The 27,460-nt window shown below is 33.6% G+C and overlaps 1 protein-coding gene across 9 annotated transcripts in view; it reads right to left on the reverse strand.

Annotated features, from left to right (window-relative positions):
• The window catches only part of LOC145283636 (F-box/LRR-repeat protein 12-like), a 738,609-nt gene that overhangs the window by 313,346 nt on the left and 397,803 nt on the right, over positions 1-27,460 (reverse strand). For all 9 annotated transcript variants that reach the window (XM_080132593.1, XM_080132590.1, XM_080132591.1 and 6 more), the window contains one exon: positions 2,855-3,335. In XM_080132593.1, coding sequence (XP_079988719.1) covers positions 2,855-3,335 — 481 coding nt within the window. The remainder of the gene's footprint in view (positions 1-2,854; positions 3,336-27,460) is intronic.

Consider the following 27,460-nt stretch of genomic DNA (forward strand, 5'->3'; position numbering starts at 1 on the left):
ATTGTAGAATACCTCTTGTAGATACTTTGAGGTCGGTCATCAATGATGAACTGATTTCACTATCGAGTTTTAAATCATCAGATCCGTTCCACCAGCAACCCAAGCATTTCACAAAGAAAAAAAATGCTTCCTCCTCGAATGTGATGTCTAGCTATACACCACAGACAGTTACAATAGCCTGACAGAAAAACAGATTAAATGTCATGCGTACTATTAGCATCATCAAATAAAAATCACAATATTGGTTCAAATTTTTTTTTGATTAAAAAAAAATTGTTTTAATTAAAAAACAATTCAAAATGGCGGACCTGAACGAGAATCCCCCCCCCACCTCTATAATTTTTATAGTATGATTTAGTATGTAGTATAGTTTTCGAGGTTAAGGGTGTTTATTCCGAAAGTCGTTCTTAACATGGGGAGGTTGGTGTTTATACCACGCTTGGTTAGGTCATAAAAATATCAACTGCAGAATACCAGTTAAAAATATAAGAAGTGGGTGATTCTCGTTCAGGTCCACGTTCAAAATTAATAATTTTTACTATAAATTTGATTAATGTTACTTAACACATTGCATTCTAAGGAAGATCTTACTAACTGAAACCATTATAAGCCAACTAGCAGAAATGCCTGACGTTGCTTGGAATCTACATATTAATATGATAGCATGTGTATTATTTTCTGTGTCACGCTTACATCCGGGTCGTTTAATTGTTATGTACTTCCATTTCTTGTAATAAATAATTTTACCAAGAGTTCTTCATAAGTTTTGGTTTCGGTTTCGATTATAGCTGATAGTACTCAAGTCATTTAATTTTTTATGAATAATTTTATTAAGAATTCTTCATAATTTTGGTTTCGGTTATAGCTGATGAAGTCATCTATTTTTTTTAATAAATAATTTTACCAAGAATTCCTCATAAGTTTTGGTTTCAGTTTCGATTATAGCTAATGGCACTCCAATAATTAATTTTTTAAAAATAATTTTATCAAGAATTCTTCATAAGTCTTGGTTTCTGTTTCAGTTGATGGTACCTTAGTAATCTATTTTTTATAAAAAATTTTATCAAGAATTCTCCATAAGTTTTGGTTTCGGTTTCGATTATATCTGAAGGAACTAAAGTTATATATGTTTCATAGGTTTGGTATTTGGTTTCGATTCAAGCTGATATATATAGATATATAGATATATTTTTTATTTTTGAAATCACAACTTTATAATATATAAAAATCGATAGAACATTAACTCTATAATAATATATATGAAATCTGCAAGAATTAAAATATCATATTTGAGCGTATTTTACGATCTGGCTACGCCGGGCGTCCCTGCTAGCTTGGATAAATACATTTGCAGTTTTAACAAAATAGCTACAATAATATTAGAGCATCTCCACTTACGCTGAATATCTACAGAATGCCAACATCAATATATTACATATGAATGAGTCCCCTGTGGAATTTCCACAGGTCCCGCTAATTGAATAAGAATTACTATAATATACTTTTTTATTACGTTGATAACATCATATTACTTTCTTTGTTTTTAGTTGCCCCCTCATCTCATTTACAAGGGTCGTTCCAAAAGTAATGCCTCCTATCTCTTTTATTCCGTCTGAAAGGATCAGAAAGGGTTGTGAATTGCATTGTTATGATGCCTGAACTTATACATTCATGACCTGGAAGTTTCATCTCTCTGTTTCAGATATTGTCAGTGTGAGACTCTACGGAAGTAACCCTTGTTATGGACGTGTGTCAGAAGCAGGGGTGTGTAATTTAATTTTTTGCCACACGTTTTAATGGCACCACTCCAGTTTTTGTAGCTCTTCAACTTTTTGAGTTAAAAAATAGGAGGCTTTACTTTTGGAATGATCCTCATATGACAAAGAGTGCTATAGATGCCCATACATAGCAATTGTTAATTGCTGGCAAAAGTGCATTGAGAATGCTAGTGACTATGTAGAAAAATAAATGCTGCAGCACAAAAAGTCTCTCATTTTAATGGTATCACTCCCGTTTTTATAGCTCTTCAACTTTTTTAATTATAAAAACATTTACATTTGAAATGACCCTCATAGTTTCTTAAAATAGTTGAAATATTTGAAAAAAAAAAACTCTCTGAATTAGTGTCTTACACATATGGTTTAAATTTCATTAAAATCGAATACAGATAACCATATAAAATAAGAGTGGGAGGGGATTAAAAACGTAAAGTGAGAGAGGGTGAGAGTGATAGGCAGAAACTTGGTATAAGATTGGTCATTTGGTGAGTTAATTGCAAATTGCATCTAACTAGAACAATTAAAATAAAAGGTTTTATCAAATATAACTCAATCCCAAAACTGACAAATATTTTAGTATATACTTTGTGTGATTAATTAGGTAGGAAAAAAAAAAAACTTAGAAAAAAAAATGGAACCAAACGTTTATTAACTCAGGTCTTGTGTAATAACAGATAATGACGTAACAATTTCAATATTTTCTTTTTCTTTTAAATAATAACTTTCAGCTGTTGGATCGAATACCAAACAAAAAAAAAAAAAAGATGACAGAATGAAAGATTCATATTATTTGGATTCTTCAAACTATTGTTTTCATCTTGACTGCTATTTTCACAACGTTTTGCTGGAGGTTACATCGACTGAAACGTTGTGAAAATAACAATCAAGATGAGAACAGTAGTCCGAATGATCCAAAGAATACGAAATCTCAAAGATTCAGAAAGAATGAAAGATGTAATAAAAAGGAATAAAATGTACACAAAATCTTTATTTTCCCTTTACCCCCCCCTTTTTTGGGTCTCTATTTAAAAATGCGATTTTGCGTCAAAGTAGGAAAATATTCAGTTCTTACTTACCAATCAAATGAAGCACTTCAAGAGAGGATAAACAGCTGTAAATTCTTCGCATGAATCCTTCAAGAAAGATAACTTCCGACAGACAAAGACAGAGGCTCCTTAGGTTACACGGGAAGGCATTCAGGTCGTTGAAATCGTGCAACTGCATGGCATTGGAAAAGTCCAAGGTCATGTACTTAAGATTTGGACATTTATTGGCAAGATCGTGAAGCACAGGAGCCGTGATCAGCTCACACGGGAGTTCGATATAGCGGAGGGTGTTACCAAATCGAATGTTTACTAAGGCCAGCAGTGCTTCGATACTGTTGATGTGCAAGCCAGAGAATTCTGGACGCAAAGAGACAGCTTGCCAAAGGCGACTGTCGTAGGCTATGAGGCGCCATTTTTTACACACTCGTGCTATTTTGCCAAGTTCCCTGTGTTTCAGGAACGAAAAGATCTGGAGAAGAATTTTGTCTGGCATCTCACTGATGAGGATGCTCTGAAAAAAAAAAAAAAAAAAGAATTATTATTTCGGGGAAAAAAGTTCTCGTTAATACAAAATTTTAAATTTGCATAATTATTTTTCTGAAATAATATACATTGTGTAGAAAGGGACTTCCCTTTATTAACTGTTGGTAATTTATTACTGAAAATAATTCTTGCAAGAAATGTATATAATAATAAACTATAGAGCATGGGGTTTTATTTAGAATCGGGTACTTGTGCAGATTTTGAACAGGACGTATCGAAGCGTCCGCTCGGCTTTGCCCGGAAAATGACATCAGTCCTTCGGGTTTGCCTGTAATCTGACGTAAAACACCGATCAGTCAATTACAATGCGAGGCAATGAATAGACGACTTTTGGATAATATTGGAAGAAAAATAAACAAACAAACAAAAAAAGAAACTACATGGAAAACATATAACTAACAACACTATGAATTTATTAATGTTAAACAAACAACTGCAGATACCCGAAGAAATAATTGTTTTTATTTTTATTTTTATTTTTTTTGTTAAAATAAGAAATTAATTGGCTCCCAAAAAGAATTGCATTATATATGGTGTTAAACTAGACGTATCTAAGCATAATTGGCTTTGCCTGGAACATAATGTCAACTGCTTAGGTGTGCCTGTAATCTGACGTAAGACACCGATTAGCCAATCACAATATGTGGCAATGAGCAGATGACGTTCGCATAAATATTGGAAGAGAAAATAAAACAACAAAAAAGAAAAAACAAAAAAGAAACTAGATGTTACATAGAAAGAATGGAGACTAACAATGAATTTATCAATGTTAGACAAACCCAGACGCTCGAGAAAGCATTTTTTTTTTTGTTAAAATAAGAAATTAATTGGATCCCAAAAAGAATTACATTTCATATGGCGTTAGATGCATCATTGCAAAAACAGGCTCAGTAAGCAATGGATGTGGTTGGAGGTGCACAAACCTTTTCTTAAAAATTTCTTGAAAGGGGGGAAAATTCGGGGGATTCTTTGAACCTTTTTAAAAATCTTTGAAATAAAAAAAAATACGTAATTTGTTGGAAAAAAAAAACACTTTGGTTTACTAAACATTATCTAGAAAAAAAAATGAAAACAAAAAATACAACAGAAATGGTTATAGTATCCCTCCTCTCCATGAAATATTAAATGAATAATAAAACAAAATTACGGTAGGTCGTTTTTGTTTTCTTACGATTTCCATTTATATTACTATTTCCGTCTCGTACCATTGTTAAGATTTGATCATCGGCAATGCTCGGCCTAATCCGGTGGTTGATGTCATGTTCCAGACAAAACCGAATAGGTGCTTAGATACGTCCGGTTCAAAATCTGCACAAGTATGTAGAATTTAATATGGGTGCCAACATTCACCACCAGATTTACAAGTCATCTTGGAACCGCATCAACTGATGTTGCAAGAAATTCGTTTTTTTTTTTACTAATAAGTTACCACTTATCAAAGTTAAAAGTCAGTTGAAGATATCAGCTGATGAGACGGACAGCATGACAATTGAATGATTATAAATACTTTTAGAAGATTGAAAATTTCTACATGTCACCCCCAATAGATTTTCTTTTAAATCAGTTGATGTGGTTTACAAGTGTCTTGAGATGGTAGTGGGGAATGCTGGCACCCATATTGAATTCTAAATAAAACTTTGTGCCATACACTTTCAGATCATATTCATTTCTTGCAAAGAATTACATTTCACTAGCTGGGCTACCCAGCATTACTCATAGCAAAAGTGTAACATAACTTCTATCCCTCTCTCTTTCCTGTTCTCCCTCATCGCCTAGTCTTTCTTCTTTGTCCTGCCCATTTCCCTCTATCTGGACATACACATATAACTCTAGTTTGTATAAGGGAAATAATTCTGTGAAAAGAAAAACAGAGTTACTTCCCTTTTCATGATAATATTAAAATATGTGTGTACGTATTGATAGAATTAAATGATATAACCATTTACCGCCACACACACACACGCGCGCGCGCGCAAACACAAACACACATAATAAATCATCTTTATTTAACTTTAGATATTATACATCCAGAGTTACGCTAATTAAAATAATATCAACTTTGTGGGTGTTTATTGTATATTTTACAAGTTTCAGCTGGACATACAAACAGGCATTTTCCCTTTATATAATGGATTTAAAAAATTATAAGTATTTATTAATAGGGAATTACTTTCTAATCACACTATAAAAATTTAAACAAGAAAATAGGCAACAAAAAGCAACATTAAAAAGGGAAGACGTTTTCAGAAAATAAAAGTGGCATGAGACCTAACTTAGGGGATCAAGGGAAGCTAGTTGTTTGGCCAACTATGTGTTATAATGTTGGGGGTCTTTGAATGATTTCTAAATAAGTTCAATATATAAATATATAAACAGAATTTGGGGGGGGGTAAAAATTTATGAAGAAAATCTCTATCGTTTTTTATGAAAATAAATAAAATAATATTGAAATAGAACCAAGTATATTACTACCGTCCCTTCTTCCTGATACAACAGAAAAATGTTAATTAGTTGAACAAAACTGGACGGGAAAGTAGTCTATATAAAATAAAGTTCATGTACTAACAACTGCTCATACATTTATTCTTAAACAAAATTTAAATGGAAACAAAGTAAATAATCATTATCTTGGCATAAGCTAATCATTAATATCTAATTCCTTAGTTCTAGTAAATAAAATGTGACGCCACCCAAAAAGCTACAATTATTTTGTTGAAGTAAATCTTTTAAGCTCTATTTTTATAAGAAAAGTCAACTAGGTCAGTTGGTAGAATCTCAGACTGAATATTTCGGTTTTGATTTCCGGTCATGGCATCTACTTTATTTGTTTGGAATTTATTATTTACTACTTAATGCAAAACTCATCAGCAGATATAGCTGACGTCAAATCAACCCTAATGGCCCATCCTTAATGTAACAGTAACGAACGTTCGTATCAACACCTTAGTTTAAAGGGGATGTACCTATCGTTTCGTTGTGCCTAACCATTACATCCCTGTTATAAAATTGTTTCATAGCCATTACACCTCCCATTGCAGCTATTTCATAACCATCACATCCTTCATTCCAATTATTCATAGCTATTACCCCCCTCCATTACAACTATTACATAGCCATTAAACTCCTCTATAAAATTATTTTATAGTCATTACACACCTTTACAACTATTACATAGCCATTACACTCCTATAAAATTGTTACATAAACATTACACCTCCCTTTGCAGCTATGTCATAACCATCACATCCTCCATTATGATTATTCATAGCCATTATGATTCTTTACTTTAGAAAAGGAAATATAAATTGAAATAAGGGTTGTTTCATGATTGAAACCTTCAAGCTAATATCCTGAAAATTTTGTTGTGTATTTCTTGTACATTTATTATTTAATGCATTTTGCTTAGTTTGTCTGTTTTATAGCATGTCTACTTGTTTGAAGGAATTTAAATCCTGAAACACAATACTTATTATAAATGATTGCATTGCCTCTGGACGCCACATACTTTCAGTTACAGGCAACCATCAAATCTCGATTTCTGCCATATAATGAACTAGAAGAATACCTGTCCGACAACGGATAAAATGAATTCCCAGGACAGAAGAGTTTAGTATCACTTTTATGTTCCTTACGAAGATTAAAATAAATAAGATTTAGTATCATTATATCTTTATGTCTAGAATCCCTATTCCAGTTTTGATCCAAATTCATTACATGATTTTGGTTCTAGCAAATGTTTAAAATTTAAAATTTAAGCTTAAGGTGGTCTTTAAAAAAATTTCTGGGATTTTTGTTTAATTAATGTCTAATGGCTATAAATCAAATTCAATTCAATGAGAGGTTGTTCCCATATGGCGTCCCCTAAAACCCTTTAAATTACTCCAAATAAAATAAAATTTGGGGAATATTCATTAACTGATGCCTAATACTGTTAAATTTTTACAAAAAATCGGAGGTATTTGAATTTTCATGAAGGGCTTTTATTCCCTTGTTACTCCCTTTGCATGAAACTAAATTAAAGTAAATATAACCAACATTATGACCAATTACGTATTGCAGCTTTGTTCCAAAATTCATAACAATCAGTTAATTAGTTTAGGAGTAAATTCTGTACATACAAATATATAAACATGTAAATTTATCTAACTTTATATAGATAGATATGGAAATGGTACATGGCTCAAAAGAGATTGAGAATCATTGATCTCCAATATTTTAAAGGTTTGTCATCGAAAGCTAAAAGGAATCCAATCATTACTTAAACTCTGAAACGATTGCATTCTGTCTGCTGCCAATATTAACTACCGAGTCAAGCAACGCAAGGAATGGATATGCTTATCGACAAATGTCACATCAGATTGCACAGTCTAATAAGAAAACCATTGATCAATGCATGAAACTCACTTCAAGTTAACATCTGCTTCACAAGCAATGTATTAATTTTCCTTCGATCTTTACTGCTGATTTTGTTTCAGATTCTGACCATTAGACCCCAGCTGAAGCACCCGTCTGCATAAAGTCATACACAGGGTGTTTATAAAATCGATAGCATAACTTCAGGATTATGTTTTATACGTGTAGCCATGGCCTACTATAATAATGTATAGTAGGCCATGGTGTAGATAGTTCTGAAAAATGCATGGTTTCTGAGTTGTCAGGACGTTGAAACTGTTCTGGTGCCCACCTTACGGATAACAATGAACTCTTCTATTTACTATAAAAACCAAGAGAATATGTCTTTCGGCGTTATGCACAAGTCATGCTCACTTAGCAGTCGGACTAATGTATAACTATTCTCTTTATTTGTTGTACTTGCTTTTTCTGTCCAAGATATTTTGTTTCAACTGAATACAGAATTGTGGCTTTCTTCCAAACCCTGATCAGTCTACAACAGAAACTAATACGGACCAACATCCTTTATTTTAAACATCAAATATCTACAATACATGTGGCAGTGCAGTGTATTTCTATATGATATTAGGTACATGTAAATGTTTATATCTTGCTATGTACGGGATTCACTCCTAAAGTAATTAACCGATTTTTTATTAACTTTTTTTAACACAGCTGTTATGTGTAAGGTTAGATAATATGGGTTATATTTGGTTTAATTTCTCTCTCTCTCTCTCTCCCTCTCTCTCTCTCTCTCTCTCTCTCTCTCTCTCTCTCTCTCTCTCTCTCTCTCTCTCTGCACCAAAAACCAAAGGGAGCTTCTACAAAAATAATTTTTTTCTAGAACATCCCATTTGTGGAACAAAATATCCTGAGTCTGTTTCCCAACTAGCATGCTCGTTTCCAAGTCTAAGGTAAACAGATATAGAGTTGGTCTCTTAATTCTCTCTGTCCATTCCACCGGCTATTTCCACACTGCTCATGATAACGACCAGCATCACCCTAGCAAACATTTTTTTAATTTGAGTGGGTGCCCAAGGCTTTGATAAATCGTGATCTATCAGTAAAAACAAAGTAATGTTCACCTTCACTCTATAATAGAGACTAATGTGTATTTATTTGTATATTTATATATAAATAATTATCCATCCTGTCACGCAAAAGAGAAAGAGTAAAAAGAATAGTCAAATGAAACCATTCCAACTGTTTACGGGAAGGGAAGAAGCAAATAAGTTCGACAACCTTTCCTGCTGTCTAAAATAAATTTGGAAAGAACTCTTTCACCCTATTTTAACAACGAGACGTTTTCTTTCTATGCCGCTTGATACGTTTTTCTTTGGTTAAACTTTACAATTTGAGACATTTTCTTTTTTATTATTTTAACTTCACCGATTAAAATGTTATTTTATATGAAAATTAATGTGAATACTAATGAATCCTGTTTTTGTCATTATTTTATTATGGAATTTTTACACTTATATATATATATATATATATATATATATATATATATATATATATATATATATATATATATATATGAGTGAGATTGTTTCTGTGTATGAGGATACTTCCCAACCTATATACTCAACGAACTTTTGATCTACAGGCTTGAAATTTGGTATATAGGGTATTCAGACATGAGGAAACATTTTAATCGGTTTTCTTCCGGACAAAGGGCTGCTAGGGGGTCAAAATTGCAGAATTGGCATGTAGGGGGTCATGAGATTTTTATCTGTTTGTTAACTGTTTCACGAGGTTTGAAAACACTTTTTAAAGAACGTGGCAAGTTAATGGTTATCGTACTTGACTAATTGTCTTTAGGTTTTGGTTTCGATTAAAAATCTCAGCTCGAGTATTTTTTTTTTACTTACAAAAAGTGAACTATTTAGAAAAAAACATAATACTCGCATGCGCATGTCTCAGTTTCTTACCGTTTTTTAAGGAATTTAACGTTACGTTTAATACCAGGCAACGCCGGGTACATCTAGTATTGTATATTTTGTAAGATCGTACATACAGGAAAAAGTTGTATGTGTGTGTGTGTGTGTGTGTGTGTGTGTGTGTGTGTGTGTGTGTGTGTGTGTGTGTGTGTGTGTGTGTGTGTGTGTGTGTGTGTTCATTAAATTGGTATATTTGAAATATCAAAGAAATATTAGAAAATAAAGTAGAATAAAAATAATTTCGTAGTGTTTTAGATTTTAATGTAGATAATTGAAATGGAAATCTGGTCCTGATTTCGATCAATAATATTTCGATATATATATATATATATATATATATATATATATATATATATATATATATATATATATAACAAAAATAGTATGAAATTGTGGAATGAGTAAAGAAATGAAATTGAAAGAAAGCATAAAAGTATAAAATTAAAGGAATAAAATGTTGATAGATTAAAAAAAAAAGAAAGTTACAAAGGAAAACCAATTATTTTTTTAACAACAAAAAGAAAGGCACAATAAAATTGAAAATTACAAAGATAGTGAAAATGAAAGACGAAAAAAAGGGAAGACAAACGAATGAAAAAGAAAAGAAATTGAACAAGAAACAAATGAAAAGTAAAGAAAAAATTGAATGAATGAAAAGTGAGAAAGAAAGTATGAATGCAACAGTAAGTTGATCTGTTAAATGAAATAAACAAACGAAGAAGGAAAAATGAAAAAAAATAATAGAACTACTAAAAGGCAAGAAGGCAAGCGGGGATTTGAAATAGAAAGAAAGAAGAAGAAAATCAATGAAAATAGAGAAATAAGGTAGACGTTCTAGAAGTGAAAAATATATGAAGTTGAAAAACAGAAATCATTTTTTTAATAGAAAAACGGCGTTAATTAATGAAATAAATTTGAAAGTAGAAAGTATAGAAGTGAAGGCGTAAAGTCAAGGTGGAAAAAGTTTGAAATGAAACAAATAAAAGAAATCGAAGAAGAGAAAATATTTTAAAATAGAAAATATACAAGTGAAAAAGGAAGAAGGCAAAAAAGAGATGGACAAAATGTGAGAAGAGAGAGGAATTATCAATGAATAAAATAAAATAATCAAAAATCATGATTGGTCAATGGATAATAGCAATAAGCTACAATTCTAATAAAGATGAAGAAAATAACGATTCATGTGCATCAATTTGTCTGGTAAGATTTCTCTCTTTTCATTTCTCCCTTCAATATCAAATCCAACTTTATACTTCTTTATTCAATATCGAATCCAACTTTATACTTCTTTATTCAATATCAAATCCAACTATAAAGTCGTCTGAATATCTTCCCCAATACTTTAATCAATACTTTGTATTTTATTTAAAACGAGCTTCTCATTCCCCTGCGTTGCATAGGAAATGAGATTAACTGAAGAGATTCTATAATAGTACAGAATAGTTAACTTGTTTAAAGTGGGTTGCTTAATAAGAAATCTATTATTTTAGTAAAGTCCCTAAAGTGCAGAATTACCGCATCCATATTTACAGATAAAGCGGGGGTGGGGATGCTTGTGTTCGTATTATGTACTTTCACATAAAATGTGTGTATGGGAGGGTTTTTTTTTTTTTTTTTTAATATATATTTTTTTACGTTGGGTTAATTCCTATCGAAACTATAATGGCAAGAGAAAAATCGATACCGAAAAACTTTGAAAAAAGAATGGAAGAGATTTGAATAAGAAGGATGACAGAGAAGATACAACGATGAAAATGAAAACTGCAGAAATATTAAGGAAAACCCTTGAATGCTGAGACTAACACCACACATGAACTACATACGAACTGGGCACAGAAACGGCTACAGATACAAGCACAAAGGAACATCACATGGAATCATGAAAACTGAAACTGTATAATTAAAAAATACCGCCTCCTTTTTTTTCTTTCTGAGTGTCACCATAAACAGGCACCATACCAAATAATGAGGGTCAAGGAGGACGGAAACACCGAGGAGAGAAAGCACTAGTCAGACCTCCACTGGATGAGTGCAAAGAGAACTGGTGTTGATGATTAATTGAGGTTGTCTTCTGCTTCCAGGTGTTGAGTGAAGATTGGAGGTGTCAGCTTACCCAACCAAGGTAAATAGAAGTCAACAACTGGGACCTTGAGGAGGCTTATTGCCACACAAATTCCAATGAAGACCAATGGTGGCTCCAACGAGAAATCAATGGTAAGCGGCTGTTGCAATAATGCAAATTCCTTTGCGAAGGTTATCGAAAGAGGTGGAGAATACTGGAAATCTAGGGAGACTTGTTGTCGCTCAGACTCCAGGGAACACCACAAGAACTGTGACACCAAGCTCGAAAAGTGGGATTGAGAAGTCAACGTCCCTGAGGAGGGGCACTGTGACCTGCAAAAAGTGCCTGGGCAGCCCCATCAGTATTCTCCAGTAAGGGCGCCCCAGGCGATTAACAATAAATTAACCTCTTCTCAAAGAGAGAAGCCAAAGCCTGGGAGGGTGGCTTTCAAATAACTACACAGAACCAGTATTACACCGCAATCAACAGGGACCAGATCATTACAGAAATGGTTTAATCTCAGTTGATTTTGAGGGTCGAGGATAAAAGTTCTTACAATTAGTTGCCCATCTTTGATTTTTTAGTGAGATCAATTAATGATAGTAACATTAGGCAATAGCAACACTTATTTTCAGATAATCTTCATATTGTATAGGCATTTAATTGGAGAGCTATGTATGTCATTAATCTCTAGAGGGTAGTACTATTAGTCTTAGGTGTGATCAGATCTTAACTGCACGCAGGCTCAAGCTTCAATCTGATTCCGTACAAATTTTGGAGTCTTTTTTTGTTCATTTGTTTTTACTTTTATTCTCCCAAAGAAGTTATATTGCCACTTGGATGTAAGGGGATACTATTTAGAACCATGCCTACAGGGAAGTTGAGCAGCGAAATGTCTGTTAGCATTACATTTATATTTCTGCATCCTAGTACAGTCAGGAAAGCTGGAAACAGGGACAGAATTCCAAATTTTAACAGTTTCAGGGAAGAAAGTATTAAAGTAGAAAACTTTCTAGCCTCCAGGGACCTCTACAGTGAAGGAGTGAGATTTTGCTGCTTGTCAGGATAGTATTTATGTCGACGAAGAACAAGTGCTATGATCATCAGAGCACATTCCATTAAATTACTTTTAAATAGTTTAAGATTCACTATTACTTTTTTTATTTAATAACAATCATTTTTGTATCATTTGGCTTATTTTAAATATTATTTTCACCTTGGTTGTTATTTTCATGGCGTTTTGGTTGCTGTAACCTCCGACTTTCTTTACATATTTCTTTTCAAACTTGGGTATCTTTACGTCAAATTCGAAAACCTATACGGAATTTATTTAAGCCATAGGAGTAGATTATTCTTGTTCCGTCAGCCATGACTTATTAGAAGTATAAATTTTATCTTATTCTTAGTTATCATTAGAATACGTGCATTACTTCCAAATATTTATGCTACACTTTAAGTTAATAATATTGAATAAAAAATATTCCAATAATATTTTATTTCAAATAATTTTTAACTATATTTTGATAGAACAATAAATATTTTACAAATATTTTAGATTTAATGATGTACAATTGAACTTAGCTCAATCAGTTAGCATGTTATACTTACAGAAAGAGGTTGTGAGTTCGAACCTTACCCAGACCTTAAAGTTATCTTGCTAGATTTTCAAAATCAGACCAAAATAGCGATCTATCTGACATATCGATGTTTGATTCGCAGTAGCCTATTTTAATTTCAATAATTTATTTTCCTTCAGTTTTTTCCTAACTACTTATTCTAACTAAGAATATTGTTAGAGAAGAGATATCTTGCCTTTCTCACCTAAATAGAAATGTGAGTCTATATTCATTTAAAAAACGCTTTGACATAATCCTGCACATTTCTGCTATTTAACTATTTATTTATGACAATTAAATTTTATCATAATACTATTTTTTATTCTAACTTGCGGTTACATGCTACAAGCTTAAATTATTCATCTTAACCTATTACAAATATCATACAATTTCTTGCTTTACATAATCACTTATAGATTTTTTTTCACTATTTTCTCTAATACATTTTATACATAGACATAAAGAGGCGGGGGAAGGCTATGATACTTACAACTTAACAATGAAAGACAAGAACTAAAATAAATTTGTCCACCAACTAAAATTAAACTACTTATTCTTTATCGAGTATGGCCGCGACTGGTATTGACAAGATCCTCATATTGCGTCGCCAACCTGTTGCACAATCATAAATAAAATAGAAAATCATTTGAATTTTCTTTTTCTTTTTAAACATTTTTACATTATGCCGCCGATCGGCTACAGAACAATACCATATATAATCGTTTGAGTTTTACATTTTTTTTTTATTGATAACACTCTGAAATTAATTCTTTGCAGAATTTCAAAAATAACTTGCATCTTGTTTCTATGGAAAGTAACCCATTACATAAGTAATCATTTGTATTTACATTATTGTTTAGTGTGATGATGATTAATCCTATTTTGTGAATATATGGATTCTTCTAGACACTATATATAAAGGAGATTATAACACAGTCTGTGTAACTACAATGAATACACACTCTTGTAAATAGTCCACTGTGCTGCCTTATTTATTATTAGCCGTTCATGGTCACAACACTTCTAATAAGCTTTAATTTTGAGAAGTTTCTTCGTGCTTTGGCAACAGAAACAGTAAGAGTCAGAAATAGCTGCAGAGCAATAACAATATTCAGCATTGTTTTCTTGCATATTTTCGTAACATACTGTTCTGTACGTCTATAAATGCACACTCTTCTAAATATATAACTGTATTGGCCGTTCATGGTCATAACACTTAGTTATTTTTATTTCAAAATAACAAACAAGATTAAAAAAAAAAAAACTATATGCTAGCGTGCACATTCCATTAAAAAAAATGACAAAAAATGCTTCTCTATTATTCGCACTGACTATTTATCAAAATATATTACTAAAATCTATATCTATATAAAGTTGAGTTTTTCGTTGCACTTACGTTGATATTAAAAGCCTACTTTTTCTATTGAAAAAATTATTAAAACGAACGTCTTAATACACTCAGTCATGGATACGTGAGCGACTAAGTAAAGATTAACTAATTTGCATATTCTTTGAAAAACGAACTTTTATTAATTAATTATTCATTTATATGGGGTTTTTTTTTATCGGATAATTGGTTTCATTTAGCTATCACTTTTTCGGTTCTATTTATGTATACTTTCTACAGTGTGCATGATTATCTAGCATTTAGGATGATAAAGTTCTACCACACGAACATGTATTTATATATATCTAAATCTCTATATATAAAAGTGACCTTATCTGTGTGTGTGCGGAACGTCTCTACCAAATTCCTCTGAAGGTTTACAGATTTGAAACGGGATATATAGGGAATTTAGACATGTGAAACAATTTCGATTTGGTTTTCAGCTGGTAAAATAACTGCTAAGGGGTCAAAATTGAAGAAAAAAAAGTTAATAAAACCTATTATTTCTACACATGTGCAAATATACATTCATAGTTTGAAGTCACTTAATTTTTAACCGTTCTTATTTATCTGCCAATAGCTCGAATGGTAGAGGCCAAGGCTGGTACACTAAATGTTTTGGTTTCGATTCTAGCTGATAGCACCCAAGATTTTTTTTTTTAACTTTTGAAATCATTACCATATATTGACTACAATATAATACTCAATATAGAATTGGCTCTGAATAATAAGTACAAAATCTGCATGAATTAAAATATCATATTTAATCGTACTTTACGACTGGGCAATGTCAGGCAGCTTGCTAGTATTCACATAAAATCATATAATTACGTCAGTAATTTAATTTTTCATATATAAATTATTATTAGCATTTATGATGATCGAGAGAAAGAAAAAACACCCACAGAATTTCTTTCCGAATTAATATCAGGTGATGAAGTAAGTCCCAGGTGGTTGTTCCATTTGAGATTTCTTGATAAAAATGCAGAAACGTACCTGTAATTTGATTGGCCCACCCTTTCTTCTCTGCAACTTCTCTTCCACAGACGTTGCTCATCTCAGTTTTTTCTGTAAATACTATTATTGCACGTGTTCTTCAAAATTGCCTGATCTATTCTCTGCTTCCATTGTTCCAGCTCGTTTGACTCATTTTTCTTCTTACCTTTAGTTTTCTCAAGACTAAGGTAAATAGCTATCTCCTGTTTTTGCAATAATTATCATATGTTCCTGTTTAGCTCCTTACATCAAGTGGCTTCACAACTTGTTTGGAGCGATTTCTATAAAAGCAAGTGAAGCATACATGGTCTCCCATGAGTGCACAGTGAACGAGGCATAAAAAAATGACTAAGTTCAGCATTTGCTCCCCCCACTCACCCAATTAGCCTCAAATGTCCCCAGAGGACGTCAAATCCTGGTGAAAATGAACAAACGGTGCCGTTTTAGGCCTTAACATACGTAAATCTGAGTTCTTCACCATGCAAAAAAAAGAAATGACTAAGTCCATCATTTGCCCCCTCCCCCATTTAGCCCCAAAAGTCCCAAAGGCCTTTCAACATATTTAAAATGAGTTCAGCACCATGCAAAACTGCTAAATAGACATACACAGAAAATTTTGAACAAATATGGCATGGGGTGTTTTTATTAGTCCTAAAACAGCCCCTGGTACAGACAAATAGAATTATATAGAAATCAGTTACAACTTTTCAGAAAGTTTTATAAAAATCCAAGGCATCAATCTCTTTTAATAAGCACAAAAGTGTCAATTTTAGCCATTTTAATCCAAAAGGCATTCCTAGGGGGCTACCGGAGTTTTCCTGAAAAATCCGTTCTGTTACTTTTTTTACCCATATCATGTTTAATGTTTGTGCAAAATTTAAAGAAATTCCAAGGCGTAATCATTGAGAAATGTGCGGACAGACGAACAGACAAGGGTGAATATACAGGTCCACCCTTCTTTTGTCGAGGTACCAAAATTAGTGTTATTTTTTCATAGTATCTGACTTGGTTCAATCAGGTATCGTGTTATACTTACAGAAAAAAGTTGTTAGTTTGAACCTCACTCAAACCATAAGTATTTTTACTCTAATTTTGTTTGAGTTGAAACATTTCAAATTACAATATTCAAGATTAGAGTGAATATTAACGAGCGTTTTTATATGCTAGAAAACAAAATAAAGTAATTTAATTGACCGGGAAAAATGTCATAAAAACAAATTTTGCATCTGGAAATTTTCCATGTAAATTTTAAAAAATTTATTTCATCTGAAATCAACTAAAAATTTATACTTAAAAATTATTTTAGTATACATTTACAGCTCATATTTGCCCTGATAATTTTGGGCAATAATTTGCTTGTAAAATGCTTAGCATCATGAGTTTTGTTATTCGGATTCCTTTTTCTATTATTTATATATTTTTTAAAAAGCAAGCAACCAGTTCTTTTGTCGTTTACCGTGGATTTATAAAAGAAAAATCTAAGAATACAAGTCTATTGTTTGCGAAGGAAATAAAAAAATGTTTCTCAGTAATATATACGGATAGTTTAATAACAAAGAATAAAATCTCAAAAGTATAAGTTAAAATCAAGTTCCGTCTGTTGTTTGTCAGTTGTTGTTTGTGCTTTACGATGAATTCCCCGAAAAAGTCACTTTTGATTAATGTTTACAAGTTGTAAAATATAACTGCAATTTTAGGCTGGGGCAAAACGCAATAAATAAAGAATTTTCTGAAACGGTTTCGTAAAAGTCACACAGATATGATATTGGTAACGATCGTATGATTAACACTTAATCTTATTGAAATCCCCCTTCCCGAAATGAATAATAGTAAACATGATTATTGTGTTCGTTATATGAAAAAAAATCCTATTATTTATCTTTTTCTCGACGTTTTTGTGTTTCTGTTGCTTTTATTTGCTCATCCCTTTGTCTTCCTTTCTTTATCTTCTTTTCTGAGTTTATCCTTCTCTTTCTCTCAGTTTTTCTTCTTACTTTCTTCTTTCTTTTCTCTTTTTATTTCCCTTCTTCCTCTCTTTTCTTCCTTCGCTCTCTTTTTTTCCTCTTATTTCATCCATCAATCTTTTTTTCCTCTTTCACTTTTCTCCTTCACTTTTCATTCTATTGCCCACTCCTTCATTGTTTATTTCTTTTCTTTTCCTTCCTCCCTTCCTCTTTTAACGGCTGTCTGTCTATCTGTCTCTGTCTGTCTTTCTCTCCCCCTCTCTTTCTCTCAAGATCACCAACATAAATATATATCGCCCAGTTATATCCACCTATAAACTGGATCTCTAGCCACAGACATTGATGCACCCTTTTCTCTGTGTGTTACATAAACGTGTTCACCGATTAATGAAAGAAAGTTTGTGGCACAAATATATAACAGAAGACAGAACAGAGACAGAAAGAGAAAATAAATAAATTAAACAGAATTCAAAATTGATATCTGTTATAGCTCTGAATTAGCCACAATAAAAACAGAACAATGGTGTAAGTCAAGACGTGTATTAATAAAAGACAAACAAAAGGTTACAGAATTAAAAGAATGTTTAGTGTTCCACCGAGCAACCGAGGTTAACTCCGGAACTAGAGCCCTACCTGGGATCGTTAAGAGTATCAGAATATATGGACGGTGGTTGAGTTCATTTAGGGGGTGGTTCCCCCACAATATTAGATAAAAATTGCAGCTGCTGGGTGACTTAAAACTTATTACTCATAAAAACAAAAAGACGCTACTCCTTTATGATCACAATTTTAAAACACTTCATTCGTCTGGACAGATCTGTACTCCAACCATTCGACATTACGAAAAAGGAAGAAATCGGCGCCAGCATGCAAACTCCCTTAACCTGACTTTCAGGATATTCATGAATTTTATAATTTAAATTTAATATTCTATTTCGTCAAATTTAAATCTAATATTCATGTTTTGCTGAATTATGGATGTAATTACATCGATTGCCATTTATTGACCACTGGCGAAACTACCCAACATTGCCTGGTGCAAAAGTGTAACATAACATAGCTGTTTGCTAAAGAGTCCCGAACTTCCATCAGTGAGTTATATTTATACTCCTTCTTGTGACGTTATATCCGGCATCACATCTGCCCCTTCTTTTGTATTCAGATTGTTTTCTCGTCCTCTGAACTACTGCTTGCATATCTCTGTTTTTGTTTGTTTGTTTGTTTGTTTATTGTTTTTTATGTGATGTTTTGCTTGTCTGAGGAGGTTCGTTTATTCCGTTTCTTCTTCACCGTTTTTCCGTTAAACCTTGTGCATAAACAAACCAATAAAAGATGAAAAACAACAACTAATAAAGATGAGACAAATAGTCCGAAATAAAAATAAATTAATATTATTAATATATAATGCTCATCTCAAAAAAATGAATTCCAATTAAGGAATAATATATATATATACCAATCGGTACGGACCCGACTAGGGAAGATCAGATAATAAATAAACGTGGATTTATAAGATCAAAGAATCCAACCTTGATCGCCCTTCGGGGCCCGTGGCGCAGTTGATAGAGACGTTGAATCTCTACAGTTCCAGATGAACATTGTCTGAAGATAGCGGTTTCAATCCCACCCAAAGCGTGCCAGAGGTTTACTTGGCCAAAATGTGGTGAGACGACAACAACTACGGATGGCAGTGATGGCTGAGAATGCAGTTAGGAGATTCGATGTTCCTATCCGTTGCGGTTACCACCTGACGAAGGCCAGAGGAATAGTTGGCCGAAACGTTGTGAATAAACAAACCAATAAAAGATGAAAAACAACAACTAATAAAGATGAGACTAATAGTCCGAAATAAAAAATAAATTAATAAAATTAATGCTCATCCTGGTTGTATGAGACTATATACACAAGATTAATAACGCCCCTCTGCTACTCTAACTATAAGACTTAAATGAAGGTGAAAACTGTTAAAAGCTCCCTATTTTGTTTTTGATGGAGATTATGTATCCTTTATTAAGGCAATTACATTCCTCTTAAAAAATTATTGCAAACACAAATACAAACTTTTAAAAACAGTTTGTGGTTATTAAAAAACAAACAAAAAAAACAGAATTTTGATTTCATAGATAAATTTTCGTTTGACGTTTTTCTTTTCGTTTAGTTTTATAAAAGTTGATCATTATTCAATGACAAGGTATGAAAATGTAAAAACAGTTTTCAAGCTTTTCTACTCGAGCTGAACGCCATTCAGAAATAAAGATTTAAAAATAGGGAGGCAACTATTTTAAGAGAAACCGATTTAAACTTTCAAATAAATCAAATGGGAAAAATGTTTTCAAATTATTCTATTTTCAATCATTTTTCATGTTTCGATTTATTTATTGCTATTTCGTTATCTACTTCATATCATTCCTTTTTTATGATCGTAATTTATTGTTCATGCACGAATAAATATGCCAAGGTAAAAGTACTTATACAATTTTAAAACAGACATAATAAAAATAATGAAAAGAACTCTCCATTAAAAACAAGAACACATATAAATATAAAAAGTTTTCTTTTGATAAATTCTTTCCAATTTACACCAAATAAAAAATCAGAGAGAAAATATAATACACGATTTGTCACAGGTGCATCTATTTTCCAACATATAAAGTAATCTTGCAGATTTTTGAAAGTCAGACCCAAATAGCAGTCTGTCTAAAACTTCGATACTCCATTCAGACTAGACTATTTTTCTTTTGTTCCTTCCACAATATTATTGGCAGAAATATATTTTTATTTTGTGTCAGTTTCTTTCTAAGTACTACTTTCTTCCAGGTAAGAAAATAATTAGATTGAATACTTTTTTTTAATTACATTTTCACCCTAAACAAGGCACATTGTCACTTTGATTTAGGGGGCTACTATCATGGACTACGCTACAGGGGTATTATGTAGGGAGTTGGGCAGCAAGATGTTGGTTCACGTTACACTTGGACTTCTGCATGTCAGTGCAGTTGAGGAAGCAGTGACCTGGAAGGGAATTCCAAAGTCGAGCGGTTCTGGGGAAGAAACTACTGGAGTAGAAGTCTCTTTTACATCTAGGGATTTCTACTGTGAAGGGGTGGGATTTAGCTGCTTGTCGGATGTGTTGGGGGTATTTACATCGAGAGGTACAAGTGCTTGCAGTTCGTCAAAGCAAGCACCATTAAAGTACTTGTAGAACAGGCAGAGGGATGCAACATTTCATCGATGGGACAGAGGCTGAAGTTTAGCTGACAGTTCAGGACCTATCAGATTGGTGACTCTCTTTTGAACCTTATCTAGGAGCGAGAGACTAGTAGCAGATGCACCAGCCCAAATATGACGACAATACTCCATACATGGGTGAATGGTGGCCTTATAGAGGTACAGGATACTTTCGGGCGTTAGTAGCTTTCTAGCACGGTAGAGAGAACCTACCTTTTTCACAGCGGTCCTGGCAATACTCTCAATGTAATTGTTCCGACTCATGTTTCCTGTGAACGTTAGGCCGAGGAGTTTAAAGGATGTACTTTCAGATAAAGATAAAGTCATTTGCCATTGCTATTGGTGGTAGAGAAGGCTTCTTGTAATTATTGAAGGAAACAAGTTTAGTCTTGGCAGCATTGAATGTGACCATCCATTTTTGTCCCCATTGCACTACCGATCGGAGGTCATCCTCTAGTGTTTCTGCCATTTCTTTAGATATGAGTTCATTTGTTTTCCTGTTGTGTCTGTTATAGAGCATGGTGTCATCAGCATATATACCCATCTCACAGACAATTTTGTCAGGGAGGTCATTTATGAATATTAGGAATAATAGAAGTCCAAGGATAGATCCTTGAGGCACTCCACATTTATATCACATTGTTTAGATGTACGACCGTCGAGGACAACCTGGATTTTTCTCTTATCTAAGAAGAATTTAATTATGTTAAGTATTCTTCCAGTGATACCGTATGATCTGATTTTCCTGAGAAAACTTTCATGCCATATCCTGTCAAAATCCTTAGATATATCTAGAGCTACCGCTCTACCCTACCCCGCTTTGTCCAGTGAATGGTATATACGTTCTGAGATTACAGTTAGGATGTCTGCTGTGGAATGCGCTTGCTTAAATCAATATTGTTGGTCAGTCAGAAGTTTAGCGTCTCTAAGGTGATGGACTAGAGATTGGTTAATTATGGTCTGAAATATTTGGGCGAAAAGTGGAGGAGACTAATGGAGCGATAATTTACTAGGTCAGTTCTTTCCCCAGAATTCTTGAAAACTGGTACTACAGAAGCAGTTTTCTAGCAGGCAGGAATGCAAGATTCATTAAGGCATTTATTACAAAGTTTGGAGAGAACCGGAGCTACTTCAGTGGAGCACTTTTTTAATAGCACAGTCGGGATGAGATCAGGTCCACATGCTTTTGCAGTGTCAAGATTTCTTATGATAGCATGCACCTGACCAGGAAAGTCAGGGAGTGGGTGGTTAGCAGGGTCCATTGTGGAGTTGGAGGCAAACCGACTGGCGAGCATGTTAGTCTTCTCGGTTGCTGAGCAAACAACCTCATGATTGTTGGATAGTGAGGGAATTGTTGATCGCCCATTATTTACTACACTGTTGTAGATTTCCCAGGGGGTACAAGTGCTTTTACATTTATTACAATGAAAGGTAACAAATTCCTTCCCCAAAAGTAACTTTCTTTGAAAATAATTTAAATTCCCTAGCCAATCTTCATGTATTAAAATATTGAAAGTTTTGACAGGAATTTACATTCAGTAGTTTTATAATACATATTTAAAAACATAACAAATATTTATAACATTTTGCTTCATTAGATAATATAATGATGGAACCATCACCAGCAATCGCTCACTGAAAATAACCTGTGGTGTTCCTTGGAGTCCGAGTCACAAAAAATCTCCCCAGATTTTCATTGCTCTCCATCTCTTTCGATAACCATTGCAATTGATTTTACATTATTACAACAGCCGCTCACCATTGATTTCTCACTGGCAATGGTCATTGGTATTCCCTGTCTAAGTGTTCTGAACACTTTTCCAGTGAAGTTCTGGTCAGTGCTCTTCATCCTCGGTCCTTCCATCCTTATTGACACATCACAATCATTTGGTATGGTGCCAGCCGAAACTGTCACCCCCCCCCCTTTTTTGTAGGTGGGGTGCAGTGAACTGAAAATTTTTGCGGTTTTAAATTGTTATTATTGTGTAATTCCAGCATATTTCTCGAGACATTCAATTGTTGCATTATTTTCCCTGTTTTCTAGACGGTGGTAGCTGATTTGATGTCCTCGACGAAACATCTTCTAACTGATATTTTAATTGAAGAAATTTATCACATTCTTAGACGAATTATTAGCATTATTATGCTTATTTTTGAAGAAAGCGGCATAATCAAATTTAAGAAATGGCTTCCTTTTTTCACATGCCCACTTCTTTTTAAGGTAAAAATAAAAATCCATTAAGTTTTATTTATCTTTTCTGTACACATATACATCTATGTTTGACATTTGAGCAAAATTAAAAATGGCGTCTTTTTACATGCTCAAATTTTAAGATCCAATTGATCTCTAATTTTATTATGTATAATTGAATATAAAATATATATTTATTTTTGAGCAGAATGAACAAAAGGGACTTCCCCATTATAAAAAATGGGGGGGGGGGGATTGCAATATTTTTGCATTATAATGGGGTAGTTATTTAAATGCTGCCCACCTCAGCATTATTTGGCACAAGGCCTGGAAAGTGGGAACCCCGCAGGCTCCCCTAAAGGAGGGGCACTCCTGCAATTTTAAAAATTTCCTGAGTAACCCCGTCGGCATTCCCCGGTCGGGGCGCCTCAGGCAGCAAGCAATAAACTTGCCCCACTGGAAAGCCCAGTGGCAAGGCCTGGGAGGGTGGACCTCCTAGGTATTACCCAGGCGGTGTACCTCAGTCCAACAGGTGCTGGGCCAGTTCCCGGCCCCTCACCTGTTGGGCTGAGTGTCAAGTGATGAATCCTTGACATGTACTACCCTGTCTCCCTGCAGCCGAAGCCGCTAGGAAACACATCCCATCATAAAAGGTTTATAATGGGGTATGCTCCCGCACAGTCGGGTGATTCTATTTGTAAACGATGCTGCTAGGAACTGACGAATCGAATTAATTCACGTTCTGCTACCAACCAATCAGAAACCAGAATTGTTCCATAAATATTAAACCTTTTCTGTAGCAACTTCGGATATGCTTTCTTCGTGTCAACACGGGAAGAATCTTTTGCTCTGTGGATTCCAACTCGAGAACTGTCTACTGAGAACCAGTCACCCCCATGACTTGTGTAGAACAACTAACGATCGGAAACTGTTCTGTCTACTGAGAACCAGTCCCCTCCAGGACTTGTGTAGAACAACTAACCATCGGAAACTGTTCTGAAACTAAATATGGTTTACAACTCTAGAATTATTATTAGTAGTAGTAATAGTCGTAGGAGAAGTAGTATTTGTATTAGTATTATTATAATTTGTTTTGCATAAGAATGATATTTTTCTGTAAAAAATATGTTTATTTACTTTTAAGAATGTTTGACATAAAAAGTTAACAGTTACAAGAAATAAATGTTACACATATTTTAAATGAAAGTAAGAAATTTTCACATTAAAATATTAATAATAAATAATAAAAACGATAATATTACATATTATATATATTATAGTACATAATATCTGTTGGAAGATGCTTCATCGGGATGCCAAATCATCTATCACCATCTAGAAAACAGGGGAAGTAATGCAAGAATGAAATGTCTCGAGAAATATGCAGGAATATCATTATTGTTGTTAATTCACGGTTTTTAGTTACTTATCTTTTAACTAAGAGATGTGTCCTATTCACTTAACTAACCACGAGTACAAAGTTAAACACTAGGTCGGTTTTTAATGTGTATTGTGACAAAAATAAAAACTGCCTCATTCTAGGAATATTTACCGGCTAAATACAGAACAGAGGAAGTCTAGTATCAGAACAGATACTGCGATACTATTGATGTTCCTCCGCCCCAATATTAAGAAGTAAAATAAACGAAAAAATATAACAAAGAAAGAAGAAATAAGCAGAACAAGTTGTTCACCAACGCACAAAATAGGAAGCTGATATAAAGGTGTGGTAGATGACTGTACTAAATATAAAAATGGTCATAGAGTTTTGCGACAGTCTGTAACAGTTAGAGTTGAGGACAGTTGCGAGTTAGACACAGATGAAAACAGGTTGTGGCTTGAAGCAGATCGAGATGAGCTGACGACAACTGGCGAACACAACCTCAACAGTAGATGTAGATGTGAACCTTAGCATTCAGTGGATCGATGGTGTCACACACACGCTCAGAGCACAACTGATATTTACAGAATGCATCAAAGTTTGTGTTTTGTTTTATTTTATTTTTTCATACTCGTGAACCCGTGCGCCTCCTTCCTTGAGTGTCGCCAGTGTGAGAGACAACAACATGGTGAGAATAGAAAAGGAAGGAGAGGAAGAAGAAACAACATTGAGGTCGGCGATGTTGTCCAGTGGGGGATCACATGGTTCTACAATACTACACCCTTTTTTTTTTTTTTTTTACAAATGAGTCACCACTTATCGAATCCCAGAGGTCACTCGAGGATTAAGGTTAATAAGTGTATAGTGGTCAATAGGACAATGTAATAATTGTAAGTAGTGGAGATTTGGTAAATTGGATTACTTAAGGGGACGGCTCATCAAGAACTTGTTTACATTGGACTTGAAGACGACCATATTGTAGTCAGGTGGAAAGCAGGCAAAAGGAAGAGAGGTCCACAGGTGTGCAGTTCTAAGAAAGAAGCTTTGTTCATGGAATCTATGAATAGGTTTAGGCACAGATAAAGAGTGGGGGGAAATTATTGATAGTGTTTACAGCTAGACGAGTGTTTCTTGTGAAAGTTTGGCGAGCACTTGCCATGAAAATAACGATAAAACAGAAACAGGCTCGCAATGTTTCTTCTGTGAGAAAGAGGTTGCAGGGAAGAGAAAAGGGATTCCCCCACTAGGCTACGAAGTCTGTTTTGAACTCTGTCAAGGCAGGATAAGGTCTTTCTAGCAACTCCTGCCCAGATGTGTCAGCAATTTTTACTTATAAACTATTCAAAATAAATAAAAGGTTACCTGGAATTTGCTAACATTTGGTAAAGCAAAAGGAAATGGAGCATGATTGTAATGTCATAACAAAAACCAAATAGTAAAGCATAACATTGAAGGAGAGCAGGTGTGTCAAACTTGTATGGCTTTGCAGAACTAGGTAAACTAAATCTCATGGGCCAGATAAATAAAAAACTATCTTGACACAAAAAAATCTAATCTATTTTCAGTAGTGTTTATGCTATATTTTGATTGGTTGGGAGAGGTCACATGTTGGGGAGGTTGGCTAGAAAAAAAAAACAAAACAAAACAGACAAACAGATATGAGTTAGCAGTGGGATAGTGTGAGGAACAGATGGCCTTCCAGAGAAATCGAATGTATTGGGTCCAGGTATGAACACTTCGATTGGATTGCATACCCAGTTGAATAAACAGATAATAAAGTATGTTATGTTTGACTTGTCATTGTCATCTTTTTTTTTTCTTTTTTTTTTTTGTCACAGTTTCAAGCTGTGAGGATGAGAATGCAACATGGCGACTCAAACAGGCATGTACAGTGCTGAGGAATAAAAACCACGAGATAATCGCAAAAAAGAATACGTAACATATTGTTTTTTTTTTCTGTGTTTATAGCTTATCACGCCATTTATGGGTTATTTAATGCATTTAATTTACAATTATTATATATTTTAAATAATCTATTGAATTGCTATCACATCTGGGGACGTGCCGTTCAGAGCACCCACTAATCCAATAATATTAAACCGACTTCGAAATATAGTGGCGGACAATCTCTTCTGTTCTTTACTGCCCTTTTCTTATAGAAGGGACGTTGCTAGTCTTTCTCTACTCTTTCATTATTTCCATGCTAAGTGCTTGGATGTGCTTCAATTTGTGGTTCGTCCTTGTAATTCGCAGCAAGAACATTTTATACCATTTATTTATGACAATATTTAAAATTCAAAGTAAAATTGGTCAAATTGTTAATTCAGCAAAAGAGGAACATCATTTTCATCAATGTCTTGAATTGAGCAGAAGCAATAGGTTTAACATCTCCATTGCAGATAAGAAAATGAGATTTATGTTTCGAAGTTTTGGAGATAAAGATGATAATTTGGATTATTTAGATTATTCAGACTACTGTTCTCGTCTTGGACGTTATTCTCGCAATATTTCGGCTGATGTACCCTCTGACTTGGGAATCTAAAAGATTCGATTCGATATTCTGTAACGATTCCCAAGTTCAACAAAATATACCTAAAGAAGGTCGGAGGTTATATCGGCCAAAATGTTGTGGAAATAATATCCAAGATGAGAATAGTAGTCTAAATAATCCAAATAATGTATCATTTATCATTCAAGCAATCAAAGAATTTTCAAAAACAACCACTGATTAAGGCAATGATCTGTTGGATTCTTAAGGAAGAAGAATTACACTTTTCTTTTCTTTTTTTTTAAAGCAATAAAATTTCTAAGAGAAATCAGGCTTTGATTCAAATAAATTTCAGGAAAAAATCCAATTTAAAGCTGATATTAAAAGAAATGAAAATTACAAAATAATGAAAAGAAACAGAAATATTTCAAAATGTAAATGACAT

Source organism: Euprymna scolopes, chromosome 8 (assembly GCF_053919585.1).
Source record: "Euprymna scolopes isolate OS-2025 chromosome 8, ASM5391958v1, whole genome shotgun sequence".
NCBI classification, from domain to species: Eukaryota; Metazoa; Mollusca; class Cephalopoda; order Sepiida; family Sepiolidae; genus Euprymna; species Euprymna scolopes.